General features: G+C 42.1%; 1 protein-coding gene and 1 long non-coding RNA gene across 3 annotated transcripts in view; both read left to right on the top strand.

The window, feature by feature from the left end:
* Positions 1-11,595, top strand: part of PREX1 (phosphatidylinositol-3,4,5-trisphosphate dependent Rac exchange factor 1) — a 178,082-nt gene extending 166,487 nt beyond the window's left edge. For both annotated transcript variants that reach the window (XM_064465159.1, XM_064465158.1), the window contains exons 35-40: positions 272-386; positions 844-910; positions 1,694-1,881; positions 2,554-2,656; positions 3,209-3,276; positions 5,481-11,595. In XM_064465159.1, coding sequence (XP_064321229.1) covers positions 272-386; positions 844-910; positions 1,694-1,881; positions 2,554-2,656; positions 3,209-3,276; positions 5,481-5,523 — 584 coding nt within the window. In that variant the 3' untranslated portion in view covers positions 5,524-11,595. The remainder of the gene's footprint in view (positions 1-271; positions 387-843; positions 911-1,693; positions 1,882-2,553; positions 2,657-3,208; positions 3,277-5,480) is intronic.
* An 11,479-nt stretch (positions 11,596-23,074) lies between these two features.
* LOC135315678 (uncharacterized) lies at positions 23,075-25,819 on the top strand. Its single transcript, XR_010375150.1, has 2 exons — positions 23,075-23,383; positions 25,268-25,819. It is a non-coding gene; the product is annotated as an uncharacterized LOC135315678 (long non-coding RNA).
* Positions 25,820-26,253: the final 434 nt, after the last annotated feature.

Genomic DNA, 26,253 nt, shown 5'->3' with positions numbered 1-26,253 from the left:
AGATATTCACACCAAAATGCAATACAGGAAATTTCCTTCAAGGGGATATTAGTGGGCAGTAATCACTGTTAGATAGAACTGCTTTCTGTGAAGCTAGCTTTTATGATATTACCACTATACTCCCATACTGGGAAATGCATTAAATTTATGCAGTAACAGAGTCAGCCTTGCCGTGATCGCACGGTCATTTGCTAGGCAGTGAGATGATAGACAGATAAATAAATGAATAAAAAGAAAACTACTAAGTTTAGTAAAATGTTTTCTTCTTCAGCTCTGGAGAGTATGGAGGGGCAATCACAACCAGGTGGCTCATCTCTAGAAGAACTTCCACAGCAAATGAACAGTATTTCACTTGAAAAAGTGCAGCAATACTACCGTAAACTCAGGTACTTCATGCTTCTCCTTTGCCTTAAACGACATTGAAAAGAGCGCTCCTTGCAAAGGACCTTAACGTTTAATGAAAAAGATACTTTTTTAATGAAAAAGAGACTCCGTTCCTTGTACAAATATGATTTTTGGAGATCCTCATTGTGTGGGAAACTTGTTAATTTTCTTCCCATAGTTAAGCTCGTTCTGAAGTAGCGCTCTGTACAGGATGAAATTCCCATCTAATTTGACTTTAGAATTTTGTGCAGAGCTAAAATTACATTAAAAGGGGGATTTGGACTATTTTAGTACAGACTCTTTAAATTACTGCAGTCAAAATGGTTCGATAAGAAAGCAGATCTTGAAGTACAAGATTTTTAGCATAGACTTCTCAAATGTTTTATACAAGATAGTATACATACATGTGCCTGAAATGAGACACACCAACTAATGTAGTCCTTCCTTGCCTTTTTGCAGGACATTTTACCTAGAGAGATCAAACTTGCCCACTGATTCCAATACTACTGCAGTGAAGATTGACCAGGTATTGTTGCTGTGTTTATTTCTACAATTAATTGTCTCACAGAAATACTATTTCTACATCTCTAAATTCCCAGCTGTGGGATACCCATACGGTATACCTGTACAAACCCAAACATAATTTTTAAAATGCTTCCTACCCTAAAGAAGTGATATGAATTTCTCTGAAGTTTGGCTACAGTTCTTTCGTTTAGAAGAAAATGTGCAGAACTGGGGTAGTGACAGAACCCTTAATTTAGGCACTAATAAGACTCCATATCACCCTGACTGCCCCTGCTAAATACAGTATCTGATAGACAGGATGAATTAAATTTCCTCTCCCACAGATGCATGAAAATGAACAAACATTCAATTTGCAAGTTATGCTTTGTTCACAGTTATAGAAGAAAACAACAGGAAAATAGTGCTTCCCAGCATCTCATATAAAGACAGTCTGTCTAACTGGAGCCAGTGACATATGTGAATATATGCATATAAGGCATTAAATACTGCTGGAGGGAAGACAAAATCAGATACTATCTTTGCAATTGTAATATACATTATAAGCAATCTATGTGACTTGTGGTAGTTGCAAAAAAATTGCCCCAAGCCCAAGTAATTATTTGTATTTTTCCACTTCCAAAGTTCATATATATTTTAAATAGTTGTTACTGTGTGGCAGTTACTCTTGTGTAGATTACTGTGCTTTGACATAGGACAAAGAATTGTAAATGTCTTTATTACTGAAGGTACAAGTGTGCCACTGATGCTTGCTTTTTTTATTTTTTTTTTTAATTGCTTTGTTTAGCTTATTCGCCCCATTAATGCAATGGATGAGCTTTGCAGGCTGATGAAGTCTTTCATTAATGCAAAACCAGCCCAGGCAGGATATTCTAGCAGTAACACATCAGGAGCTGGCCTGCTGCCCATATCCTCTGAGCTCTGTTATCGACTTGGAGCCTGTCAGATTACTATGTGCGGCACTGGGATGCAGAGGTGAGCTTTAAGAAACCTGTGTGATGAGAACTTTTGCCCTTTCCAGAAATATGAGCAATATATTTGGTTCTTTTCAAAGCAATAGAAAGGTAGATGGCAAGGGAATATGAGAAGGACCTAAATCTACTGCCATCTTTATTTTAGGGAAGGTTGTGACTTTTAATACTTTTGTTAATGAGTATTGACACGACACACAAACTTTTTTATGTTTCAGTGCAACTGACTGAGTGATCTCATTGCATATAACTTTTAGTCAACGTTGTCTTCTGTCACAGACTGAAAATGTAGGAAGTTGCTCAAAAATAGCTTTAGAATCTTGGTGTGTGCAAGCAGATTCTAAACACAACACTGTTCTTCCAGTGTCTCAAAATCAGTGACTAAAGAAAAGATTCATTTGTGGATAACTTTATATGAATCAGTGCAGAAGAGCACTGAAACACGGCCTTGTAGTAATGATGCTGGAGATTCAAACAATCACAGTATCTAGGTGTAACGAGACTGTAACTGCAGGACTGAAGTAATTTTATAGTTTTTTAAGTTAAAAAAGAACCCCAAAACTAAATATAAGAACACTAACAGAAGTCATACTTAACAGGTAAGTGTGCTGTACGTACCCATTTATACATTTTTAAATATGGCCTGTGATTTCATATCTCTTCTTCCCATGTTCAGAAGTACACTGAGTGTGTCTCTGGAGCAAGCAGCCATACTGGCTCGAAGTCATGGGCTTTTGCCCAAGTGTATCATGCAAGCTACAGACATCATGCGAAAGCAAGTAAGTGGATGTGTGTCTGCTACATGCCACTGTTTCCATTCCAGTAACATCATTGTACAAACACCAGTTTATTTTGATGTGGCACTGTATTTTGTGCAGTACAAACCCATAGAGCCAAATTTCTATTAATGTCTGAGTAGTTACAGATATATTTGACAGGAACTAATTTACTTTTGCATGTACAGCCATTACAGCAATTAAAATATATGCCTTAGTGTACATTATTTAAAGAGTGTACCTTGATGGTTAGAAAGTAGAGACTATCCAGTATATTTTAGACAATTTCTGTATACAAAAAACCAAGTCTCAATCACAGTGTTAAATAGTAGAAATTCCCTAGTGGTAGGCAGCAGTGCTTGTAAAGTGCTTTGGGACTAATTCCATCTTTTAAGTAAACACAGATGACTAACGTATCCCCCTAGTGGATTCCAAATCTTCTAAAAGTAGTTAATGGATTCTCAGATAGAAACCATACTCCTATTATAATACTTTCCCCTAAGGATCAGGTGCTTTATCGATACTGTCAGTACCATAAATTCTCTGTTTCCTTAGGGACCAAGGGTTGAAATCTCTGCCAAGAATCTGAAAGTGATGGACCAAATGCCACAGTGTGCACCTCGGTAGGTTATTATGTATTATGCACTTCATCTGAGTGCTGGTTTTATGCCTCTGTAACAATTGTGGAGTTCCTGTTATAACCAAAGTTCTCCTTAGTAGTAATAGTGGAAAAAAAGAAAAAATTCCTTTTTTTCATTCTCACTGTGCTAAACTAAGTGCACTGTAGATTCATCAGCTTTGCTGCTTACAGTTTGCACATCATTAACTTCAAAGGTTTCTGCATTTTCTGAATAAAAAATAACTGCTCAGAAAGAAAGGTCTTTTTTGGACTGTTGCTGAGAGGTGGCAAAGCTTGTGATTGACAGCCATCTGTGGAATGCTTAGAAAGAAAATTTCCTGAATGGCAAATCTGACTGCAGATGTGCAAAGATAATTCCTAGGCTAATGCTATTGTGTGCTTAGAAGAGCTTGACTCTTTAGTTATGGCAGAGCAGGTTTAAGAGCAAGCACTTCAAGTAACGCAGCTCTAAGGAAGATCGGTTGCCCAGCAGACATGTATGTTTTTGTCTAGAAGACAGCTTTGGAAAGCACTGTACATCAGTGAACGCTACTGCACCTAATGGTAGCTAGAGACATTCATCATCTCTCTACACGATAAGAATACCTTTATTTTTAAGGAAAGTATCTCTTTCTGGTCAATTTCCTCCAATTTAATATATTGGTGAGAAGATAATATTCTTTAATCAACTGTAACACAGCCTTTTCCCTCAATGGTAGTAACAAATGATCATGATTAGATAACAAGATGTACATAATCAGTCTCTACAAATATCAGAGAAACTTCTGTTTCTACTCTTGTTAGTGGCATTGTTTACATGAGGGCAAAACAGTTCTAGCATGAAGGAATCTGCATCAGAAAATATCTAGTAAAGTCTGTGCCAACCCTTCAGATAGAGTGAGTGTATTTGCTAGTGCTAGTGTCCTACAAAGAACATATTTGTTCAGTGTCAAGAAGACTTCCTTAAAACACTGATATCTTATACACCCATTAAGACTTCTGAGTTAGTCTAAGTAAGCCCCACCTCTTTTTAATTTTTTTTTCTCCTATCTGCTTCTCCTCAAAATGTTTATAGGAAATCATTTTAAACTTTAGAGACTGTGATGATGCTTACTGTAACAGTCTGGCCTTGGTTTATTTTCTCAGAGACCTTATAAAGAATGATAATTCGCATTTAGAACCTTATCCTTCTGTTGGATTGTAATTATTATCTCAAAAGGAATAAAATAATAGTCTGTGTTGGCTCCTGTACCGTGTCCCTAGTGCCATAAATCAGTGTCTTAGCAGCATGGTTATTTTGCCTCATTAATGGCCGTACATTACTTTGGTTCCATTTTTATGACCTTAACAGCATGCTGTGTTCAAAGAGAAACAGCTTTACAAAGAAATCATAAGCTGAGGCATTTCTCTTCTTTCGTATGCGCTCTGAATCACAATGACAAATTCCAGGACTATTTACTTAGCTTATTTCATGGCAATAAAGCTCAGATACATGTGTTCCTATTGGGTTCCACCATCATAATGTGAAATGAAACTGAGCCAAGTTAAAAGGAGATCTGGTGAATTAATGTTAATTCTACAAGACTATATTTGCTAGCGTTGAGGTTTCTCAATCACTGTAGTAGCAGGCTTGAAAGAGAAGTTATAAAAGACTTGAGTTTATTCAAATGTAAAGTAGAAAAAGACACCACAAGCAGTCATATATGAATGACAGACAAGATGCACCTAGGGGTAACCACTGGTCTCAATTTGCTAATCTTGTGATGCAAAAAATTTATCCAAAGACATTCTTACTAATTTTCAAGTTTGTTCAACCATGGCAACAAGTAAATATGTTCTTTTATCTGTTTGGTATCCCAATTTGTATGAGGGGTGAACTTGTATGTTCAGGAAAAACGCTGAACTGGGTTTAAAACAAAAGAAATTGAGAGAAGGGACTGTTGAAGACCCAAGTTGGGCTAAAGTTAAGAGAGTGATGGAAAGTCTCAAATAGTATTTATACAATGATTGTATATACTGTAGTTAGTAAGTCACTAGTAGCACTTCTGATTTTGCAATTAGTAAAATTAAAAATAGCGGTATTCTTGATATCAGATTACCTCTAAAGCTTGCAGAATGATAAAGAAGTTGACTCTCATATACTATACCAGTAACTTTATGTTATCATCCTTATGATATTTAATACCGTACTCTTTATCTGCCGTAAAGGCTCTATAGGTTGTGCCAGCCACCTACAGATGGGGATTTATAAAAGTGAGAGAGGCACCTACATTGCAGCATCGTTAAAGCATTCAACTATGAGCAGCTCTGAGGACCCATCCTAACTGACACTGATGGCGCTGAATCAAGAGAGGAAGAGACATTGCTCTGGTTTAGTAGGAGATGAACCTGCTGGACCCAGGCACCAAGAATCTGCCTCTGAACTCCTGCAGCACGTGCAGGGATCCTTGTATTTCTTTGAATTCTTGAAGAAATTCTCACAACGAACACCACAGAGCTAAGATGGGTGTTACTGCCATTTGCTAGATATCTGGAAAAGTGACAATATTTCAAGAAAGGGCAGTTTTACCAATGACTTGTCTGTGCTGCCACCTAAAAGTTGTGGAATTCAAGATACAGATTGGTTAAGAAAACCTAGAATGATGCATCTCTCTCTCCCTGTACTGCATCTGGCATCCATTTAATTGCCAGCATAATTTTGGTCAGTGTCCTTGAGCAGTAGCTTCATAAACACCACTATTTCATGAACTGACCTGCACTTTTGAACAACAAATAGCACAATCTATGGTTTATTCAAATATAAACATGAAGAACTTCTTCTGGAGTAAATTTCCACTTCAGCCCAGTGAGAACCAATCTCTCTATGCTGCAGAGTATACATTCCATAATACTTCTTAACATGACTTCGTTTTACCTACTGTAGCTTTCGGGTTTTTGATTAACTCTTTTTATTAATGCTCTATTATGTACTCTGGATATACAGTACTATTTAAGAGATTGGGATTGAAGGATTTTAAAGGAAACTTTACAAAGGAAAAATACAGTCTTATAATCTGATTGTTTGAACAGATGTAGTTTTTAAAACAGGTCAGAAGAACTATAGTTATTTATGTGGAGTGGAATATGTGTTTTCAATCACGCTATTATATATTCAAGATTTAAATAAAAATTATATTGTTTAAAATGGGACCAATATGCTGGCAATTACACAGCTACTCCCAGTTTACTGAAAAAAATCTGCATTATTTAAAATCTTTCAATATTTAAGTAGTCTTTAATACAGTTATTAAGATATATTAGGGATGCTTTTAAGTTAAAAGAGAAGAGGAATCAGGTATATAATGTACTTTATTTTTTCTTGTTTGAAATATTGTCCTCCATTCTGTCAGTATTATTCTAAGCACAGTAATTTTTTCCCAAATTACTGGTTGAAACTAACTGAAACATGTCGGCAGTCTCAGGACAGAAATAATATTCTTTTGGAGTGAGTGCCTTAACATGACGACCTAATCACTAACGAATTTCAGTTGTAGCAGGTGTCAGTAGAAGGATGTATAGGAAACTTACCATTCCTCTGTTTCTCCACAGTCTTGTTTAAAACAGTTCACAGTTAGGAGATCCAGAAGTGCTTTGCAGTGATGTATATTCCAGGAAATAAAGGTTTGGGTTTTTTATTTGTGAGGTTGTTCATTTTTTACCTGGCTTAATTTTATTTTACTAACACCCGAACCAACTCAAAAACTGAAATTAGACTTTTTCCATTTGGATATGATGGTCTCGTAAATTCAACACTTCAACACAAACTGGCTTATGACAAATTTGAGGATGCAGATTGTTCTGAACCTTGTCTCTTAATTTTTTTTTTCTTCACTCACAGACTGAAATAATTTTGGGGAAGGAACGTGTGTTTTTTAATCTCTTACTTTTAACTGTTTCCTCCGACCTACAGCAACCTGTTGCAGGGAACCCAGACAATCCATCATCTGCCAGCTGTCAGGTACAGGAGTTTGTTACTGAGGATCCATTTTGTATTGCAGCCAGAGGAGCAGATCTTTTTTTTTTAATGCACTTCTTTTTAATTTTAGAAGAGCTATTCTTGCCCTGTGCTGTTTCAAGAAGAAATGGATGTTTCTTTACTGAATCTGCAGCATAAAATATGCTTAATATTATAAGAACTGTAGGAATTACCCAAAAATAGAAAGAACACTTAGGCCAAGATCTTCGCTTTGTCTTACATCAGCTCTGTTCAGCGGAACTGCAGCAATTTAGACAACCTGTTGAGGATCCTGGCCCACACTTAGGCAGCCACTGTAAACATTAAAGATGCGTGGAAGAGTATCTAAGGGCATTTACACTGTGCACTGTTTTACATTGAAATGCATGTGTTATTCTCCTTGAAAAAGCGATAGAAGTTTTTATTATTAAAAGATGGTTTATATTATAAGGAAAGAAGGTATGATCTGATTTTTCTGTTTTACCCTTTAGTTCCGTAGCTCTAAGTTCTGTTGAACAGTTTAAATTCTGATATTTGTATGGAGCGATGAGGAGTCGGAAATTTAAACTGTAATGGAAAAGTTGGTTTTGATATCAGCCTAAACTGGTAGCATAGAGCTAAAGTCTTCCTGCTTGGGCAGTGTCAGCTGCAAGATGTGGTTTCACTGCAGGCTTCCTATTAAAGTAGAAGAGGAAACAACTGTTTTGATGGTGTAAAATTACAAGGTTTGAATCCAGTGCTGGAAAGAACAGGTTCAAGTGGAAAACAAGAGGGCAATGCACAAGCCAAACCTGCAAGTAAAGAGAGTAGGTCTGCAGAATTTCCATGGCTAAAAGCAAAGTAAGAATCAGGCCTGCCACAACCAAGAGAGTGCAGATTTCATAGATCTGGAGCATCTGATACACTGGAAGTGTAGGAAATATGGAAAACACAGTCACGATGGAGAAGTTGGAAACTAGCAACATGCTGATGAGGTATGTAAGCAGCTGGCTAAAGGAAAGAAGGCAACACTGAAAAGGAAGTGGGGGTTGGGTGGCATCTGCAAGTGGAATTTCTTACGTATTGTAACTGAATTGCCTTAGCATTTTCATTAATCACTGAAGCACAAATACTATGAGGCTGGGGTTGAAGTTGGGAGGCACTAATCTAAAGGAGGACCAAGGTACAGACCAAAAAAAACCCAGAAGACTTTGAACACTGAAGAGGATGAAATGAATGGGATGAAATTTTACAGTACAAATATTAGCTCATGCATTTGAAGGTTAAACAAAGTATTTTGCTATATTTCTTGTTAATTGATAATAAAAGGACCTTGGTTATAGAGTTTGTGACATGACGACTCAGATACAATTTGATGGAATCACAAAAGCTCAGCCTGCACTAGGAGGCAAATTTCCTGTGGGGATGGAGAACTATTCGAGTTACTGTGCAGAGGCCAAATAATTAAGTGACATTGCAGTGGCTAGATATTGAGGAAAAATATTAAAATGGTATCAATAAAGTGGATACAATTCTGCAAGATAAGACTGGGAGAGCTTGCTTTATTTAGTCTAAGACACAATTACAACTGATGTCTTTATAAGACGACAATAATTAGAAAGGTAAAGAAAGTTCCATCTAAATACAAATACAGCCATAAGGAGAAAAAGGCGTACAAGCAATCAAGGATAACTATTGGCTGCAAATTGCTCTGGACCCTAGAAACTTTTTCCCAATCAGGCTCTGGCGAACAAGAAATCACTTTTACAAAGGGGCTTCTAAAAGACGAAGCAGGGGTGCATAGAGTCACAGGAGAGCCTCTCTGAGTGGGACAAGGCAGCCCTTCCCAGTCCAGCCCCATTTGGCTGCAGAAGCTGTATTTGGCCGTGACAGGAGATAGTGTGAACAGTTCCTGCTTTGTCCAGTTTTGTCCAGGGCATTTGCAAAGGTGTGAACTGCTTTTCAAATCCAGGCCTTGGCTCTCTGTTAGCACTACACAATTTTGTATTCCAGTATTCATTTGCAGACTGAAATTTAGATGAGTTTTTAGATGAGAAACCACAGTTTAGACAAATATGCATCTCATTTCCATTTAGAATAAAAAACATTGAAGGGAAAAGTCCACTTGGACTCTGGCAAATCCTTTTTCCTCTGTCATATTTTGTTATCGGCAAATAGTGCTACTTTGGGAATATTTTGAGCAGAAATTATTCCATGTTTCTAAAGCAATTTGAAGATGCAAAACATTAAGGTCTAGCACTCAGAATTTCAAAATAAAAACAATTTGAAATGCTCCTTGGTCCATAACAGCATGTATAGTATTTCATCTGCCATAACACTTGGCATTATACATGTCTGACACAGCTTCTAAGTACGTGGTCATTGTTCATTGGTAAAAGGGCAAAAAAACCCCCACCCTAACCCAACAGACAGCTCATGAAACCAGCTTATTCACAAAAGGACATAGCACATAGACTTACTGATAAGATACTGATTAATTAAATTACCCAGTACAATCTGTATCTAAAACTAGTATTTGTGTAGTACTAGGGTGCTCAAATACAAAGTTCAAATTTGCCATTCAGAGAAGCCTGCAGTAGCTGTTTGTCTTAACAGGGAAGAAAAGCTTTCAAACAGCATAAGGTATTTTTCCCACATTTTATAATGAGAGTCCTGGCTTTGATTAGCACCAAGAAACCATTGTGGTGCCATTGGGTTCTGATCCTTCTGTTCCTTGCCATGCAAAAATAATCCATTCTGTTTCGTGTTAAACAGCATAATGCAATAGCAGTTTTGATGGTGCTGTTGTAGCATCACTACACTACATCACTAAAAGAGCCTTTGTTTAATATATACTGAAAAAATTCTAGTGTCCTTAAGACACGAATTTCTGAGCACTCAGTCTCGCCATGCCCAACTGCCTTTGCTATACTGAGTCCCTGCTGCCGTTTGGGGAGGGAACTGGGAAACTATTTTCTTACCACTGGTATTGTGAAGATTCAAGAGAGAAAAATTGTAAACTGTTTTGAAAAGTGACAGTGCTTTACATACATAAGTAGTACTAATGACTTGAACAACAGGAAACTAGATGGAAAAAAGGATAAACATCGCAGAGAGACATATAAAAATCTCTGCTTTTAATCCCCATAACTGTATTATTCGAGAGCACTTAGTATAAGGAAAGATGACCAAGTATATTTTTTTATGTACTTGCTCTGCCCCATTTCAGGATTGAGAAGTACTATGCATCAATACCATCAAGGAAACAAATTTAACACATCTGGTTTTGTTAGGGAAATGGAACAAACCCATATTTATGAGTGAAGTTTCTTCAGATTCCCTTACCTTCAGCAGTTCCTCTCCTTGATTTTAAGAATATCAGAATTCATAACATAAGTAAATGGTAGGTGAATAATATTTTTAAAGTATGGTCTTGGCGAGAGGTTATTCAATTTAGACTTCAGAGTTGCACCTTTTAGTTTGTTAAAGAATTGAAAATTCTTTTATCACACAGTTTGGCATGAAGATAATACTGCTTATTTAAGATCCTTCTAATTGCCAGCAGATATACCCTGAGAATCAGGCTCTGATGCACTGTTGCAATCAAGTGTACCAGAAGAAAGATTTGCTGGTACCTGGACCCCGATCAGTTAAACGGGTTACGCCTTTGTATTCTGAAGCCTGTGCTGGCTTCAGTGCTGGATTAAAGATGAAGAACCTGATTATCTTAGAACAATAGGTTTGCTTTTTTGTAGTTAACCTTTCACAGGTGTTTCTAGGTGAGCTAATTCCACAAGATGAAAATCACTGCACTAGTGCGATGCCATAGAACAAACAACTCCTTGAAGAGGACGGAGGACTTTTAAAAGACCTTCATTTTTGCCCTTTTTACAAAGAGCAGGAATGGCCACAGCAGCCTGATCATAGGTTAGGCCAAATCTAAAAGGCCTTTAAAAGTTAACTGATGATCAGCTATAGGAGCATAAGTAAGATTGCTATAGCATCACTGCATTTACAGCTCATTTTGCACCTAACGTCAATTACCTCATCTGGGCAGGGGGGGCAATTCTGATATGACACAAGTCATGTAGTATGTTTTTGCATGACACAGAACTTTTCATGGTTTTAGGAGAATGTTCCAGAGACGATATTTTTGTATCAGTTTTTAGGACTCGCATTTTCACGTTTTGTAAAAAGAAAAAATGTACCTAATATTTGAGAGGGTTTTTCCACTTAAGTTTGAGGGAATCTAGTGTACTACTGGTATTATATTTTATTTTATGTTTCTGTACTTTTAACTAAGCATGTGTATTGTGCATTAAGATAAAAGTCTTGATATAATTTGTTCAACTTTTTGTGTTGTATCGTCTAATCCATGTTGTCATTTTAGCATTACTGATGTGTGGGTTTGGTATGCTGTATGCTCTGTGTCTGTCAGAGCTGAAATCGAGTCAATCAGAAATCACTGCCCAGATGGCCATAACGATGCATCTTCTTTCAGACTGGATTCTGAAACAGGGAACATTTCTATTGGGTTATTAAAAATACTCGGGCTATCGCTTAAAGCAGAACCTTTTGAACTTCAAGAAGATTGAGAAAGTAAAAAGAAAACCTTATTTGATGATCAAGTCCTTTTTTGTTTTGTGGGACAAGGGACAATTAAAAGATCTCTTTCCTGCTATGTGGAAACTGCATTCTGTCTTTATAGGGTGTGAATTAAGGAACTAGATCTTTCTCCCCTGCTCTGCAAAAAGAAAGAGAAAAACTGGAGCCAGGAAAATGCATTGCTGCCTTTGATTGCCCCAACTGTGCATTTAAAATTTCCCTTGACCCTGAAACTGAGTTCTCCTTCAGGGTATTAAACTCTGCTTTTTATGTTCTGACACTTATTCAGAATACCAAAACTGGTTACAACATTTATTACTTCCGTGGTGTCTGTGTTGCATAAAGTGTGCAGCAGTCCAGCAGTTAGAACGAGGAAGTTCTGGACAGCCAGCCAGACTTACCTAATCACCTTACTCTACTCATAAATGCCTCTTGCCTTTGATGACACACTCATGTTGTCAGTGCTCTCAGCTGTCTTTAAAATTGGAACTCTTCATTTTCCTGTCCAGCCAAGAGCTTGTATTTGGGGAGACTTTCCATTCACTGAAGTAATCCACTGAAGAGATTAAATCTGCATACCTGAAAGGGTCCAATAGGTTTCCAGGAAAGAAGAGAATAACATAAGAGTTGAATCCCTTCATCCGTGCCTCTGATCAAGATACTACGATCTGGGCTTCCTTCTCTTTGTAGCTATAGAGAGAAACATGTCAAAGGAGAGATTCAAGAACAGTGTTTTTTGTGGCTTCCTGTGTGGTGAAAACTGAACTTCTGTTCTGTCCCATTTTTGCATGTTGAGATATGTTAGGTTTTGGTTCTTAGCCAAAATCACCCTGTCAAATTCCCTAAGTCCTCAAAGTCTATTAGCCTGAACATTATTATAAGGCAAGGACAAGCCTCTAGTTTTTGACAGTGGTTTAATTTCCACTTCCCTTCCAAGAAACCTAAAGAGGCGCTACTGGTTTGACAGCTCCTGACCAAGAGACCTGTTTCAGGCCCAGAAGAGTTGAATGTACAACACTGGGACAGAAACCAAAGAGAAGCAAACTCAACCAACGTGCCATAGATAGTAGCGATAATGGGCTAGTCTCCAAGCAATATTTTGTGCTGGAGAAAATGACAGAAATCAGAATGAGGCAGTTGTGTGTAGCAACTGCCTCACAAGTTATGCAGAGCTGTGTGGTCACACCTCAAGTTTTAGGAGATGCTGTTCTGTTTCAGAAGCTACTTCTCCTACATAGGAGGAAGAGGACAATCAGAAAAATAAGGTAAATAGGCATAAGAAATTTAAATTAAAAAACAGAGACCTCAACTAGTAAGCTTTCCTTCTGAGGGTAGTGCAGATCATGAAAGGGTCACTGAAGTAGTCTTACAGAGTGCATTAGGATCCCTAGCTTGATGTTTCTCAATCCACCAAGAGCCCAACATTTCCCACTTTATCAGTATTGGTTTCTATCAAGTTCCTGTCCTTTTCACTGGCAAATTCAACTGGCTTGCTTTCCAGCCTGCTTTTTCCTTTGATCCTAACACCTGGGCAATCAGCTAGTCCCTGGAAAAGGAATTAACTGCTTGCTTATTGGAAATCAATTGAGATATCTGCCTTTTTTTTTTTTTTTTTTTTTTCATTTTACTGTTGAGGCAAGATGAGGGGTGCAGACTGTGTCCGTGTCAGTTCTTTGTCTTAGAGTCTTAACAGTGTGTTCAATAGACTGGGCTCATAAGCTGTCTTAAACAAAGAACAAATAGCACCAGGGAATCTTCAAAATGAGAACTTTTACTAGGACTCCCAGTATTAACACCATCCATGGCTTACATAGAAGTGATGTGAAGTAAAATTCTGCCACCTTAGAACAATAGGGCAAAAGAGTAAGTAATCCCAGTTCAGAGCAATAGGAACTATTTTTAGAAGGTCTCTGACAACTCTTTTTCCTTGTACAGCTACCAGTAACAGTGGCTCACCACTGTTATGCTGCTGCTGCTGTTGAGTGTGCCAAGGGACAATGCTGAAGACCTGCTGACAAATGCTGCATGCTGCGCTTGCTGTCTGCTCTCAGCTCACCAGCTGCTGTGATCATCTGCAGGGAGACAGCTGCAGCCCAACCAAACCAGGACCAGGGTACCCCAGAGACCATCTGCTTCCAAATTTTCCCTGTAAGGAGACCTAGACTTTAAATCTGCCAGGAGCTGCACCGCCCACCTCCTGCAAGCACAAGTATACAGGAGGAAATTTTGAGGGGAAGACACAGTATTTATCCTCTTTGCCCAGTCTCCACCTGTGCACTACATTATGCTAGGCAGTTTTTTGCTACAGCTGACACACGGCCTTAATCTTCAGTGTTATTTCCAACCTTCTTTCTTTTTTTATTGTTGTCCTGTGCTCATTAAAAGGCTGAGAGTACTCTTCAGTGATGGTTTTTATCTTACAGATAGCTTTCTGTTACAGTAAACGTCTTTCTCTCTTGTATGGATTGTTCTGTTTTACACTGACAATTTACCTAATACATCATGATTCCCCCCCCCCTCCATATTAAGCAGCAAATAACAGTAACTCCAGGCTTATCCATTGGTATCCATACCACTTCAATAAATTACCTCCCCTTCCCCCCACCCATTGCAGGTCATTACATTTCTGCTGCAAAAGATGATGTTCGGACAATGTGTTTGCTGCATTGAACATCTCAGTTTCTAGTTTCAGTTGTGTTCTCTGTATCCCAAGGTATAGCAAATGGGTGACAGCATGTTGAGTCAGTACAAAATAATACCTTCTCTATGGAGCAAAAAATGCACAGATTACCTTTTTGCTGTTTTTTCTTCACAATTGAAATGATTCCTTGTCAAAACTGTAGCTCTGTTGATTTTTTTCCATCACAGAAGTTGTGTCCAGTTCTGCCTGTGATTAAGATGGATTCTCTGAGGAGCAAAAAGATGAGAAGGGTGAAACTGGTAAGTGTAAAAATGCAGGCTGAACAGGAAATCTTCTAAAAGTATGATAGTACAATCCCTTAGATGGAGTCCTGATCACCTGGGACTTACAAAGCACACAATTAGTAAAATCAAGCTGTTGAACTACCTGCAGGAATAAGAAGTAGAATCCATGGGTTGGTTGTACTAGTCAGTATGTTACATGATGGTTATAATAATCCTATTGGGGCTTAAGATCTACTCAGAAAAATTACTGATATATTACTATAATTTTTCTTAATATATCATATAGGACCACTTAGCCATCGGGTTAAACTCTTTATAGTTACATACTAAAAAGGTAGCCCTTTCCCCAAGGAATTTACAATCCAAAAGTTTGGCAAGTTTTTGGAGGGCATTGGTAGTCTCCTAACAAAGCAGGCTAGCTAGTATTGGCAAGCTAGACAAAAAAAAAAAAAAAAAAAGAAAGAAAGAAAGAAAAAAAGAGAAAAAAAAATAACAAAACCACCCAAAACAAAAACCAAAACCAGTCCTATTGTTGTAAGGCTATACATCCCAGAACCAAATCCAGAACAAATTGCTCACATTCTCTATCCATTTCCAACTTGATTGGAAATGAAGCAATAAACCTCCCAATCCTTAACACTTCTAAAGTGACTTAAACTGTTCCCTATTCTGCTCCAGTTTGTCTCAATAAAGCTGTTTGCTTTAGGATACGTTTTCTTCAGCTCACTCTCCAATTACCAGTAATTAAAGGTAAAGCAGCTCCCTGGCTAGTGTCAATAGCAAAGAGTTACAACTACTTTTCCAGTCAACCTGGAGATGCTGAACTGCCAGTAAACAGGGCCGCTTTTTCTAAGAGGTGAAAGCTCCCTCAGAGCTCTTTAACAATCCCTTCTGGTAGTCATGAGTCACTGTTTTAAAAATACTTCTCCACACCAAAATAATGACTCATTTTGCAAAATGTCAATTTATGCCCTGCTGAGTCTGCAAAAAAAATAGGTCTGTTTTTAATGAATTAGGATTAAAATCAGTAATTAATGTTTGAAACAAGTGACTATTTTCTTGATCCTCCTTGAAATTAAATTTGGTTATAATCACTTTGAAGGCAATCAGCTTGAAATTACTTACATAATTACTTACATGAGTGATGTATTTTCATCCTGAGATAGTTAAAAAATAATTAATATGGCTTTGTCAGAGTTTTAATGTGCAAAAGTCAAATTCATAGTATTAGTGGTGCTTGAATACTTGGTTTTTTGATGGCATTTATCTGCAAATTATTGCACGAAAGTTAATGAAGCTATCGCCTGAATGCATTGGTTAGAGGGCTTTGGAAAGGACGCATCATTTGCCTCTGATCCCATGTGAACTCCGCTCTGTTTATTTTTCAGGAGGTTTTATTAAAGTTTGCTGAATTAATAAGTAGTTTTATAGCCAGTGCAACACATAGTGTGACTGGCTTCAAGAAATAACAAACCTTGGGCCTTATTTCTTTTGCCTACTCTGACGCGAATCAAACATAGATTCCATAAATTCAGTGGAGTCACAATGGAATAGGGTGTGTAGAACCCAAACCCAGCAACAACAGGCAGGTTTGAGTATATATCTCAAACCCTAGACAGGTTTTCACCTTTAGAAACAGTGTGGACCAAACATTCACCTAATTCCTGCCTATCTGGATACTATTTCACAAATTATCATGCATTCCCGTACTAATAGCATATCATCATTTCAACTATCTAAAAGACTTTGACTGAATAGAAAGGCAAGAAAATAGTTGAAGTATTTTTACCTTTTAAAGCAACCTAACTTTAAAAGGCAATTGCCTTTTAAAGCAGTTTAACAGATGGAGATAAAAAGGAGGAGCTGGTATCATGTCATTAGCCATCATTGCTTTATGGACCACATTTATTAATATTTCTCATTAGAGAATTACACTAGGGTTTTGAGAAACAGTCTAGACCAATGCTGTAGGTTTTTTATTTTTATAAAAAGGAGATAATTACAAAGTATGTCCCCAATTTAGAGAGGAGGACTGTGTCGAAGGCTTTACAGAAGTCCAGATAGGTTATATCTGTTGCTCTTCTTTTGTCTACTTATGTAGTCACTCTATCAGAGAAGGCCACTAGGTTGCTCAGGCAGGACTTGCCCTTGGTGAAGCCGTGCTCTCGAACCACCTCCCTGTCCTCCATGTGCCTTAGCATAGTTTCTAGGAGGATCTGTTCCATGATCTTCCCCGGCACAGGGGCGAGGCTGACGGGACAGTAGTTCCCCAGTTCCTCCCTTCTACCCTTTTTAAAGACGGGCATAATCTTTCCCTTCTTCCAGTCCCCAGGGACTTCACCTGACTGCCACGACTTTTCCAATATCCTGGAGAGTGGTTTAGCGACTACATCAGCCAATTCCCTCAGGACTCTTGGATGCATCTCATCAGGTCCCGTAGACTTGTGTATATCCAGGTTCCTCAGGTGGTCATGAACCTGATCTTCCCTTACAGTGGGTGCTTTTGGTAATAATACTGTTATCGCATGTATAATGAGCTGCTTCTCTATGTGGCTTATTACAACATCTGGCTGTTTCTATGTACGTCCCAGGAAAATGAAGTTTAATTCCCTACCCGGCCATGTTGCTGATGCAATAAATGTGGTTGTAGCAGAGGAGCTGGTATTGTCATTTCCAGTAAGGGTTGCTGTTTCTGTTCAGTGCTTTACATACTGTAAACTTAAGTGAGATGATAAGACTCCCTGCTCTTCCTCCTCTGGTCGCTTTTATGCTTTCTGGTGGTTCACCCCACCCCTTTCCCAGGGCACTGGGGGAAGGGCGGTGAGTGGGCCCGGTGTATATGAGCCACAGCCTCAGCTTAGGAAGCTTTTGGCCTTTTTGTAGGGAATGGGGCTCAAGGGTCTGGAGCCGCTTCTGTGGCAGACCTCTCATCCTCACAGCTTCATCTGTCAGGCAGTCTCAGTTGCTGCGTGGTACAATGTCCTGTCTCTTTGAGTTTCCTAGGTTTTTATGTTTTCTGGGTTTCAGTTAGAATTTTTTTTGGCAGGATTTCTTTTGTGTATTCCTGCAGATAAAGTCAGGTCTTCTTTTAACATTCAGGTCCCTGCGGCTCTTTCCTCTTTTTTTTCCCAGATATCCCCACCAGTGTTTTCCCATGACAGGGGGGCAGAGCAGGAGCAGGGCACTGGGGCATCTGAGGAGGTAGGATCAGGCTTCCTCCTGTCTTTGCAGGGCTGACCCTGAGGAAGTGTGGCACGTGGGTCGATAGCATGAATGTATATATTTTGTGGGTGCACTAGTCCCTTTCAGAGGGTGAGGATTTTGTTCTGTTTGGTGTATTTTTTGAAGATGCGAGTTTTGGGATAAGGTGGTGTATACTTGTTTTTATGTCATATCTTACTTGCCAAATGTTTTGAACTAGTCGGATCTGGTTTTCCTAATGACTCTATGAAGGGGTTTGGGGCTCCCCAATGGCAGGTGCTGTTGCCAGAAGGCAAAGCAGGATCATAGCAGAGCTTTCCATTTGTGGGGATGGGCTCAGCCATCTCCTGCACAGACCTCTTTGATATAGCGATCAGGATGACAGCTTTCTTTTGATTTCTTGACAAACGAGAGGATGATGGAGCACGTTATAAGAGCGTAATAATTTTCTCTTCCTTTGGCAGTACAGGCACCCAAGGGCCAGCCTGCATTTGAGGAACAGCATGAGGATAGCTGTGTTGGCTGTCAGCAGAGGAAGAAAGCGTCTTCCAGAGGTCAAGGAGAGGAAGTTGAGTCCTTATTTGTTGTATGATTTTCATCAAGGGGGCTGGGGAGGGGCTGGAACATGCAGAACACGGTCCAGGACAGGGGAGCTGTCTATGACATGGGAGGCTGTGTGAGAGACCTTGGACACAACTGGACAGGCAATAGAACCACGTACTGTGGTCAGACTGACCTGACAGAGCCATCCTGACACCTGAAGTAAAGCATACTTCTGTACTGTGATGTTGATAGTTCAGTCCACATCACCTTTGGCTCTTCCTCATCGAGCTTGTATTTTGGCAAGAAGGGTCTCTCATTAAGCATTTGGGTCTGAGGGGTCTCTATGAGTGGTACCCATCTCCATGAGATTTTGTGACCATCAAGTGATATGTAGGTAGTATCGTCCCCCTGTACTTGGCACTGGTGAGGCCACACCTCAAATACCATGTTCGCTTTTGGGACCCTCAGTGCAAGAAGGACACTGAGGTGCTGGAACGTGTCCAGAGAAGGGTAACAAAGCTGGGGAAGGGTCTAGAGCACAAGTCTGTTGAGGAGCAGCTGAGGGAGCTGGGGGTGTTTAGCCTGGAGAAGAGGAGGCTGAGGGGGGACCTTATTGCTCTCTACAGCTACCTGAAAGGAGGTTGTAGTGAGGTGGGGGTTGGGCTCTTCTCCCAAGTTACTAGCGATAGGATGAGACGAAGTGGCCTCAAGCTGCATCAGGGGAGGTTTAGATTGGATGTTAGGAAAAATATCTTCATTGAAAGTGTGGTCAGGCATTGGAACAGGCTGTGCAGAGAGGTGGTAGAGACACCATCCCCAGAGCTGTTCGAAAAGCATGTAGACGCGGCACTTCAGGGCATGGTTTAGGAGGCATGGTGGTGTTGGGTTGACATTTGGACTTGATGATCTTAGAGGTCTTTTTCAACCTTAACAATTCTATGAATCTATATTCAGCATCTGTCTGCACTCATCTCCTGTAACTACTGTGCAGTTTTGGCTTAAGACTTTATAGTGTGGTGTTAGCTAATAGCAGCATTCTGTAGGCAAGCAACTTCCAGCAGCCCAGTCTCACGTCCTGTTTATGTTGGTGCTCTTGTTTGAGCTTGCTGTCTACCAAGGGGTTCTCAGTGCCATCCATGGAGTAGTTCAGGAGTTAGTTATTCATAAAGAAAGAGTCTGTTGTTATACCAGCCACAGTCATTTGCTACCCATATATCTTTTTGGAGTTTGCTGGCCTGACTTTCTGAGCCTTATCGGTCTCTGCCTATATTTGAGTCATCCGGCAGTAACTGTAATTTTTGTGTGTCTGTGGGTGGTTTGACTTATTCTTGCAGTTCAGGTACTAAGTCTAGGCTAAACATGACAGTTGAGCATGCAATGGTAGTTTTCTGTCTTTTGGTATCTCTGTGCCACAAGTGGTCGTGGCTGCAGTATGTGATGCCAGAATCTGTTTGGAACAGGTGAGCAGAAGGCCACAGTGCTTTTGAGCAGGGGGTTGTTGTGGAAGAGATCTGTGTTGACCCATGTGATAGTTATTGCTGGTGCTGTGTTTTTTTTTTTCAGATGAGGAAGAGCAACCTGGCAAGGAACATCCTAGTTTGCAAGGAACATCCTAGTTTGCTTATGTGTAGTTTTGCTGGCAAAGGATTCAGAATCTGAGCCCTTTGAAAGTCCCACAGTGTGTAACTTTAACTTCAGTTGGAAAGATATTTTTAAAAATTGAATTATTTCTCATTCAGATAAGTTACATTCTATGAACTTCCCATCAAATTGGGTCTTCAGAGATGATGTATTTGGCAGAAGTCGTCATCGGTACATGACGTTTTGCTTTTTTTAAGGGGGGAAAAATCATCTTCGTTCCAAAGATCCAGGCACAGCACAGCACATCTGCCAAAAGAAGATGGCATGGCTGGTCTTTGGGTTCTCAGATGTAATAGTTGAGATACCGTGAAACGGTGTTCCTCTGCATGCTTCAGTACAGCCAAATAATTTAGCAAATCTGCCAGTCCTCTTTGATAACCTTAAGTATTGCAGCACTGGGGATTTTTACACACACACACACACACACACACCCCCACACACACACCCCCAAGTAAAACTGTGTGTGTGATCTTTTATCTCATCGATTTTTTCTAACATAAAAGAAACTTTGAAAAATGCTGAAATTGTATTATTTACAAACTGACTTGCAGTGTTTAAACTGTAACTGCCAAATAGCTGTAGCATAGGATTTATTAGTTGTATTTATTAGGTGTATTTAAGCCTTCTAACCTTAAGCCTTATAAATAACCTTAAGTCTTAAAAAAACCCAAAACAAACCCTTAATAATAAGGTGTATTTCAGATCCTTGTTCTGAATGTTTAACAAGAGAGGCAACTGAATGTTATCGGGTTTTTTCCCAGTATTTTGAGGTACCGCTCTTAAGTATTTTATTTCCATCTTGCTTTCGATGAGCGTTTCCCTGGCAGTTCAGCAGCATCTCTTGGGCAGGGCAGCTGGGCAGATGTCCCTCCCGACTCCATAACACGCAAAAACCCCCCAGTCACGTTACTACTGTGTATTTTGGAGATAGATAATCTAATGGTGCGCATGAACAGCTGTGCGAGTTGAACGCAGAAAGAAAATGGAACGCTTTGATAGCTTAGGTAGTTGTATTGGATGTGCATAAACACACGCACACCTTTTTAGCATGAAGTGAATTACTGAGATTTGTTCCTTAGTTTTTATTTTGCTCTTAGTTTGACACTTCACGTTGGGCTTCATTGAGCAAGCAAGCAAGTTGTGCAGCAGCAGGGAAAGGGCTGTAGCTGTTGTGGTGGGTCTGTAAGCATAGGTGGTGATTATGGTGTAACCTTGCCCTGCAGCCTCGCAGGGTTATCTTCTTGCAGCAGTGCCACAAGGAAGTGATGAGGCACTTCCCAACACCAGCAAGTGTTTAGATTTATGGGAAGAATCTGTTCAAAATGGTATCAATTAGTCTAAACACTGTTTTTAAGTGTTCAAATCACTCTAGCTTTTAAAAGATGTGTTGTATTTCAAGCTGTTTCCTCATAAACGGAGTTGACCCTCTCACACAAAGCAGATTGCCTTCAGCAGGGCAGCTGTGTTGCCTTTTTTTTTCCCCCAAAACGGTCTCTCCAGCATCTCTTGACTTGCTGCTGCCACTGTCAAAATCCTGATGCCACATGCATTCAGCAGTTCTTGGGGCTTACTCGGGGACAGGGAACCCACGCTTGTGCCACAGGGTCTGTTTGCTGCTTCTCCCTAGGGAAAGGCCAGGGGGGAGGAGGAGGGCACGGACAGAAACAACCACCAGACTTCTAAAGCAGTCGAGAGCAAAGGATGAAAATGCTCGAGCCGCTTTGATGGTGTTTGGTACAGAGGTAAAGAATGTTACTGCTGGGGCTGAGAGTGGGGGAAAAAGGCAGAGAAATATAAGCTCTGTGCACTCAGTGAGTAGTTACAGTCCTCGGATGGTATAAACGGGGCTGACATGCCGGTCCTGTCTCATCCTAGTAAATACTCAGCAAAGAAAAATTAAGATCATGCTGCTACCGAGCGACCGAAACCGGTACCGCCGCCGGGAGCCGCGCATGCGCGCTGGCGACTTATTGCCCGGCTAGTTTCTGCCACCAAGTCACGTCTCGACAGGCCTCGCCCCTGGCGACGGCCCAGGGGGCGGTGCCTGCTCCCATCCGTAGCGACAGCCCCGCCCACAAGCGATGGGGGGATGCCAGCTCGACACCGTAGCGACGTGCCCCGCCCCTTGGCAACGACCCGGGGAGGGCGGTGCCAGCACCCCCTCTTAGGAAAACGCCCCGCCCCCGGTGACGGCCGGCGGGGCTGCCAGCGTCCCTTTGGCCACACTGCCCCTTAGCGACAGGTCCCGGCCCCCGGTGACAGGATGTGGGGACCGCATCGGACACCTCTGGCCCCACTCCGCTTAAGGTCAGGCTCCGCCGCCGGCAACGGCACCGCGGGGGCGGTGCCGGCGCCCCTCCTAGCGACAGGCCCCGCCCCCTGGCCTCGGGCAGTGGTGCCGGTTCCGCCTCGGACCCCCACCGTAGCAACAGGCCCCACCCCCTGGCAGCAGCTAGGGGAGGGAGGTTCAGTATGCTCTGGTCCGTCTCCCCCCAGCCTTAGCAACAGACCGGAGGGGCGGTGCCGGCTCCCTCCCCTTAGCGACAGGCCCCGCCCCCCGGCAACAGCCCAAGCCTTTGTTTTGTTTCCTTGGGGTGCTCGGTGTGGGTGTTTTCTCTCCCCCCCCCTCCCGCGCCGGGAACTCCAGGCGGCTCCCGTACGGCTCCCGGGGCCTTCCCCCCTCGGGGGGCTCGGCCCGCCCCTTTCGCGGGGCGCTGTGGGAAGGGCGGGGGCGGGGCCCGGGGGTCGAAGAGCCCCAGCCGGGGCTCGGGCAGCTCTCGCTGCCCCCGGGCTCCTCTGGCGCCGGGGCTCCCGTGTTCCCTCGGGCGGTCGCAGCTCTGGGGCTGTCTCAGCCCCCCGGGCAGGCGTGCTCTGGCGTTTAGAGAAGCGGAGGCGTTGCCTGAGGTAAGGCTTCCAGAGCTTGGCACTCTTTGGCAGCAGCTGTACTAGAAAGGTCCCTTGTGGCCTGCTTTGCTTTTTTTCTCCCGGGATGCTGTTTTGGGCGCTGAGGGGGCGGTGAGGCGGTTTAGTGGTATGGTGTTCTGTTTGGGGTTTGGTTTTTGCTTTGCTGGTTTTCTTCCCCCTTGTGAGATCATTTTATTCGTTTATCATTTCACATTATCATTTACCCCGCGCCATTTCCGTCCCCTCTGGGCAGCAGCGGATCCGCCGCTCGAGGGCGAGGAGCTGGGCCGACAACGGGCCGCTGCAGACTCTGGTCAGGGTACGAGGCTGCTCCCTGGGGAGCCGGCGCAGGGGGCGCGGAGGTACGCGCGGGCACTTGTCGGTGCCCCTGACCGGTGAAGGGGAGGTTAAATTGTAGGAGTGCAAATAAATACATATTATTTAGGGAGGAGTCGTGACTAAATTTAATCGCAGCTATTACTGAACAAACCAGGCAGTCATTATTCCTAATCTGTAATAAAAAAAAAATAAAGGGAGTCCTTTTTTATGCCATAAATAGAGTTGCGAGTCATTAATAGCTCAATCTAAATACAGCCGTTATTAAATCAACTGCAGGCATTAATGACTCCTGATCGGGAACAAAATAAGGAAATTTTTAGAATCTACAATGAAAATTGAACTGGAAAGCTAAATTGGGAGCGGGTAGTACTGAAATTGTAACAGGGCTGTTAGAAAGTTCAGAGGCAGCGACAGCTCCTGCTTCCAACCCAAGCAGTAAACAAAGCTTTAGATTCTTAAATGAAGAGAAATAAAGGTGAGCTGTTAAACAGTGGCTGGGTTCAAGCGTAGGCATTAAGAAAATTTGCAGGTGCGGGTGATTCCTGATCAGAACTAACAATTCCAGAAGATTTAGATTTAAAACTCAAAGCTAATGGAGTGCCACAACCGCCCGGCTGTAACTGCAGCTGCTTTGGGGGAATGCCCCAGCCCCCCCAGCCACCGCTATTAATTACTGCCAAGGAGAGCGAAAGTGAATGTAGAAGCGGTGCAGGTGAAATGCGAGCAGTACGCTTTTTCCTAAGTCATCTCTTCGTGTCAGGAGAGGAAAGAAAATGGAAAGAAGATGTTTGCAGGGGGTCTGTGCTGGGTTACCTGCACGTCTCTTCCGTGCATCCTTGAGGAGACATTTAGCTCCTGTTGGGCGCTCGCAGGTGGAGACAGGGCGAGCTGGAGGCAGGATCAGTGCCGGCACTGATAAAGGGATGGGCAACGAGCTGAGAGAAGAGGGGGCAAGGGCTGAAAAAGGGTCTCCAGTTCTGCAGGGAAGGCAGCGGGATGTGACTCGGCAACCGCTCTGACGAGTGCAGGGTCATTCGCTGCGATGAAGTCGGGGTCTGTGGCTGGCCCGGAGAGGCAGCAGAAATCCCAAACTCTTTGCGGGGGTACCGGCCAGATTAGGGCAACACCTGAACAGTAAAACCATTTAGGGGAAGCAGAGCTGGGCTGCACCGCGTGGCCAACATCCCTCTTCTCCATGAGTCCCAAAAGGGCAGCTCCAAGAATGTGCTGAGAATTCATCCCTTGTGCTAAAAATGAGACGTAAGTAGCACCCACCCGTGAATTTTATTTTCTCTCTCGCTCTGCGGCTCCTGCCTGCTTGTCTCTCCTCAGTGCGCACCTGCACCTGTGCTCGGATGGGGCAGCTGAGGGAAGGTGCTGCCATCTCCCCAGCCCCGGCGGACCGCCCCTCAGCTGTGTCCTCTGTCAGGGAGCGTCGTCATCTCTCCTGCCCCCCAGAGCGGGTCCTGTAGTGGCAGACGCGCGGGCTTTTCCCTGCACGCGCATACGGGAAGGGAAGGGAAGCACAGTGAGAGCTGGGCTTGTCAAAGCGTAATGGGGGTGGTGGGAATCGTAGCTAGAACCGGAGAGCTACAACGCAAAAGCAAAGCGGACGGGACACAAAAGTAAAACGGTGCACAGGAATGCTGAGGAGAGAACTCCTGCAGCACACAGGAAATCAGTGTCAGAATCTATTTTCTTCTGACTGCCGAATTAAAAATAATGGCACGCTTTGCAACGCTAAGCTCGCTCTAATCGTCTGAACTGTTTCTTTCCAACCCCCCACTGCCCCCAGCACACCGTTCAGTCTCCTCAGCCTGAAATGCCTTGTTTTCCTCCTTTTTTTTTTTTTTTTTTATGACAGGGCAACTTCTGTTCCCGAGGTGGTGCCTACAGTACAGCTATCTCTTTGAAGACAGTTTGGTTTAGGTCAGAGAATGTTTAGCCTGGACTGAATCAGCTTCTGTTTCTATTTCTGGAAATCATCGGTCCTGTGCATAAAGCCCAGGAAAAAGGAAATATGAACCAACGTACGTGGGGCCTGCAGGGGTAGGAAAATATTTGAGAAGAGGTTCAGTGGGGAAATGATTGTTTGTCTGTGGGGCGTCCAGGCAAGCAACCCAGCTGCTAGAAAGCGGCGCTGTCCCCAGGATGGCCTCGGCGGTCCTGTCAGAGTCGGGGGAACAGGGACAAGGCAGGGTGAAGAATCTGGCCTGCCGTGTGGAACGTGACTGTACAAAGCACGTGTGATGCACTGCAAGTTCATTTGTTTAAACTGTGAGCTAAAGAAGGTGTGCAGTTGCTTTGTAAACAGCCGATGCTCTAAAGCTACACCCATCTAATTGCTAGCTGTATTAAATCATTCGTATTGCTGTTTCTGCATTAAAAAAAAAAAAAAAACAACCCAAAACACCCATGTAAGCACTTCTAAGTACAATGGAAAACCACTGTTTAACGCATGGCATGTGTGGGTTGATTTTTTTTGGGGTGGGGGGGTGGGGTGTATGACAAAAACCTGCGAGAGACACACGCACATACGCACATGTAATGTTTAGCGCTCACCTAAACCCAAAAAAGAAAATCCACTCTTTATTTTGCAGCATTAGCATTAGCTTCCAGTGCACAGCCTGAGCACGCACCTCTGCTCTCACCGTCTGCTCCCTCTTCAACCGTGTGTGGCTGTCATCAGCTTGCACAGGCTTTGCTCGTGCAAGTTTCTGCGACAGCTTACGAGAAGGCAGGGAAACAAACCCAGCAAGACGCGTAGTGCCTTCCTCTATGGGCTCTGTCCAGCCTTTGTTAAAATGAGCAGAAAAAAAATCTTTTACTGCCTTTACCCTGACTGACTCT

This window comes from Phalacrocorax carbo, chromosome 14 (genome assembly GCF_963921805.1).
Source record: "Phalacrocorax carbo chromosome 14, bPhaCar2.1, whole genome shotgun sequence".
NCBI classification, from domain to species: Eukaryota; Metazoa; Chordata; class Aves; order Suliformes; family Phalacrocoracidae; genus Phalacrocorax; species Phalacrocorax carbo.
The sequence above is the reverse complement of the archived record's forward strand: the minus strand, read 5'-3'. Positions and strand labels throughout refer to the sequence as shown.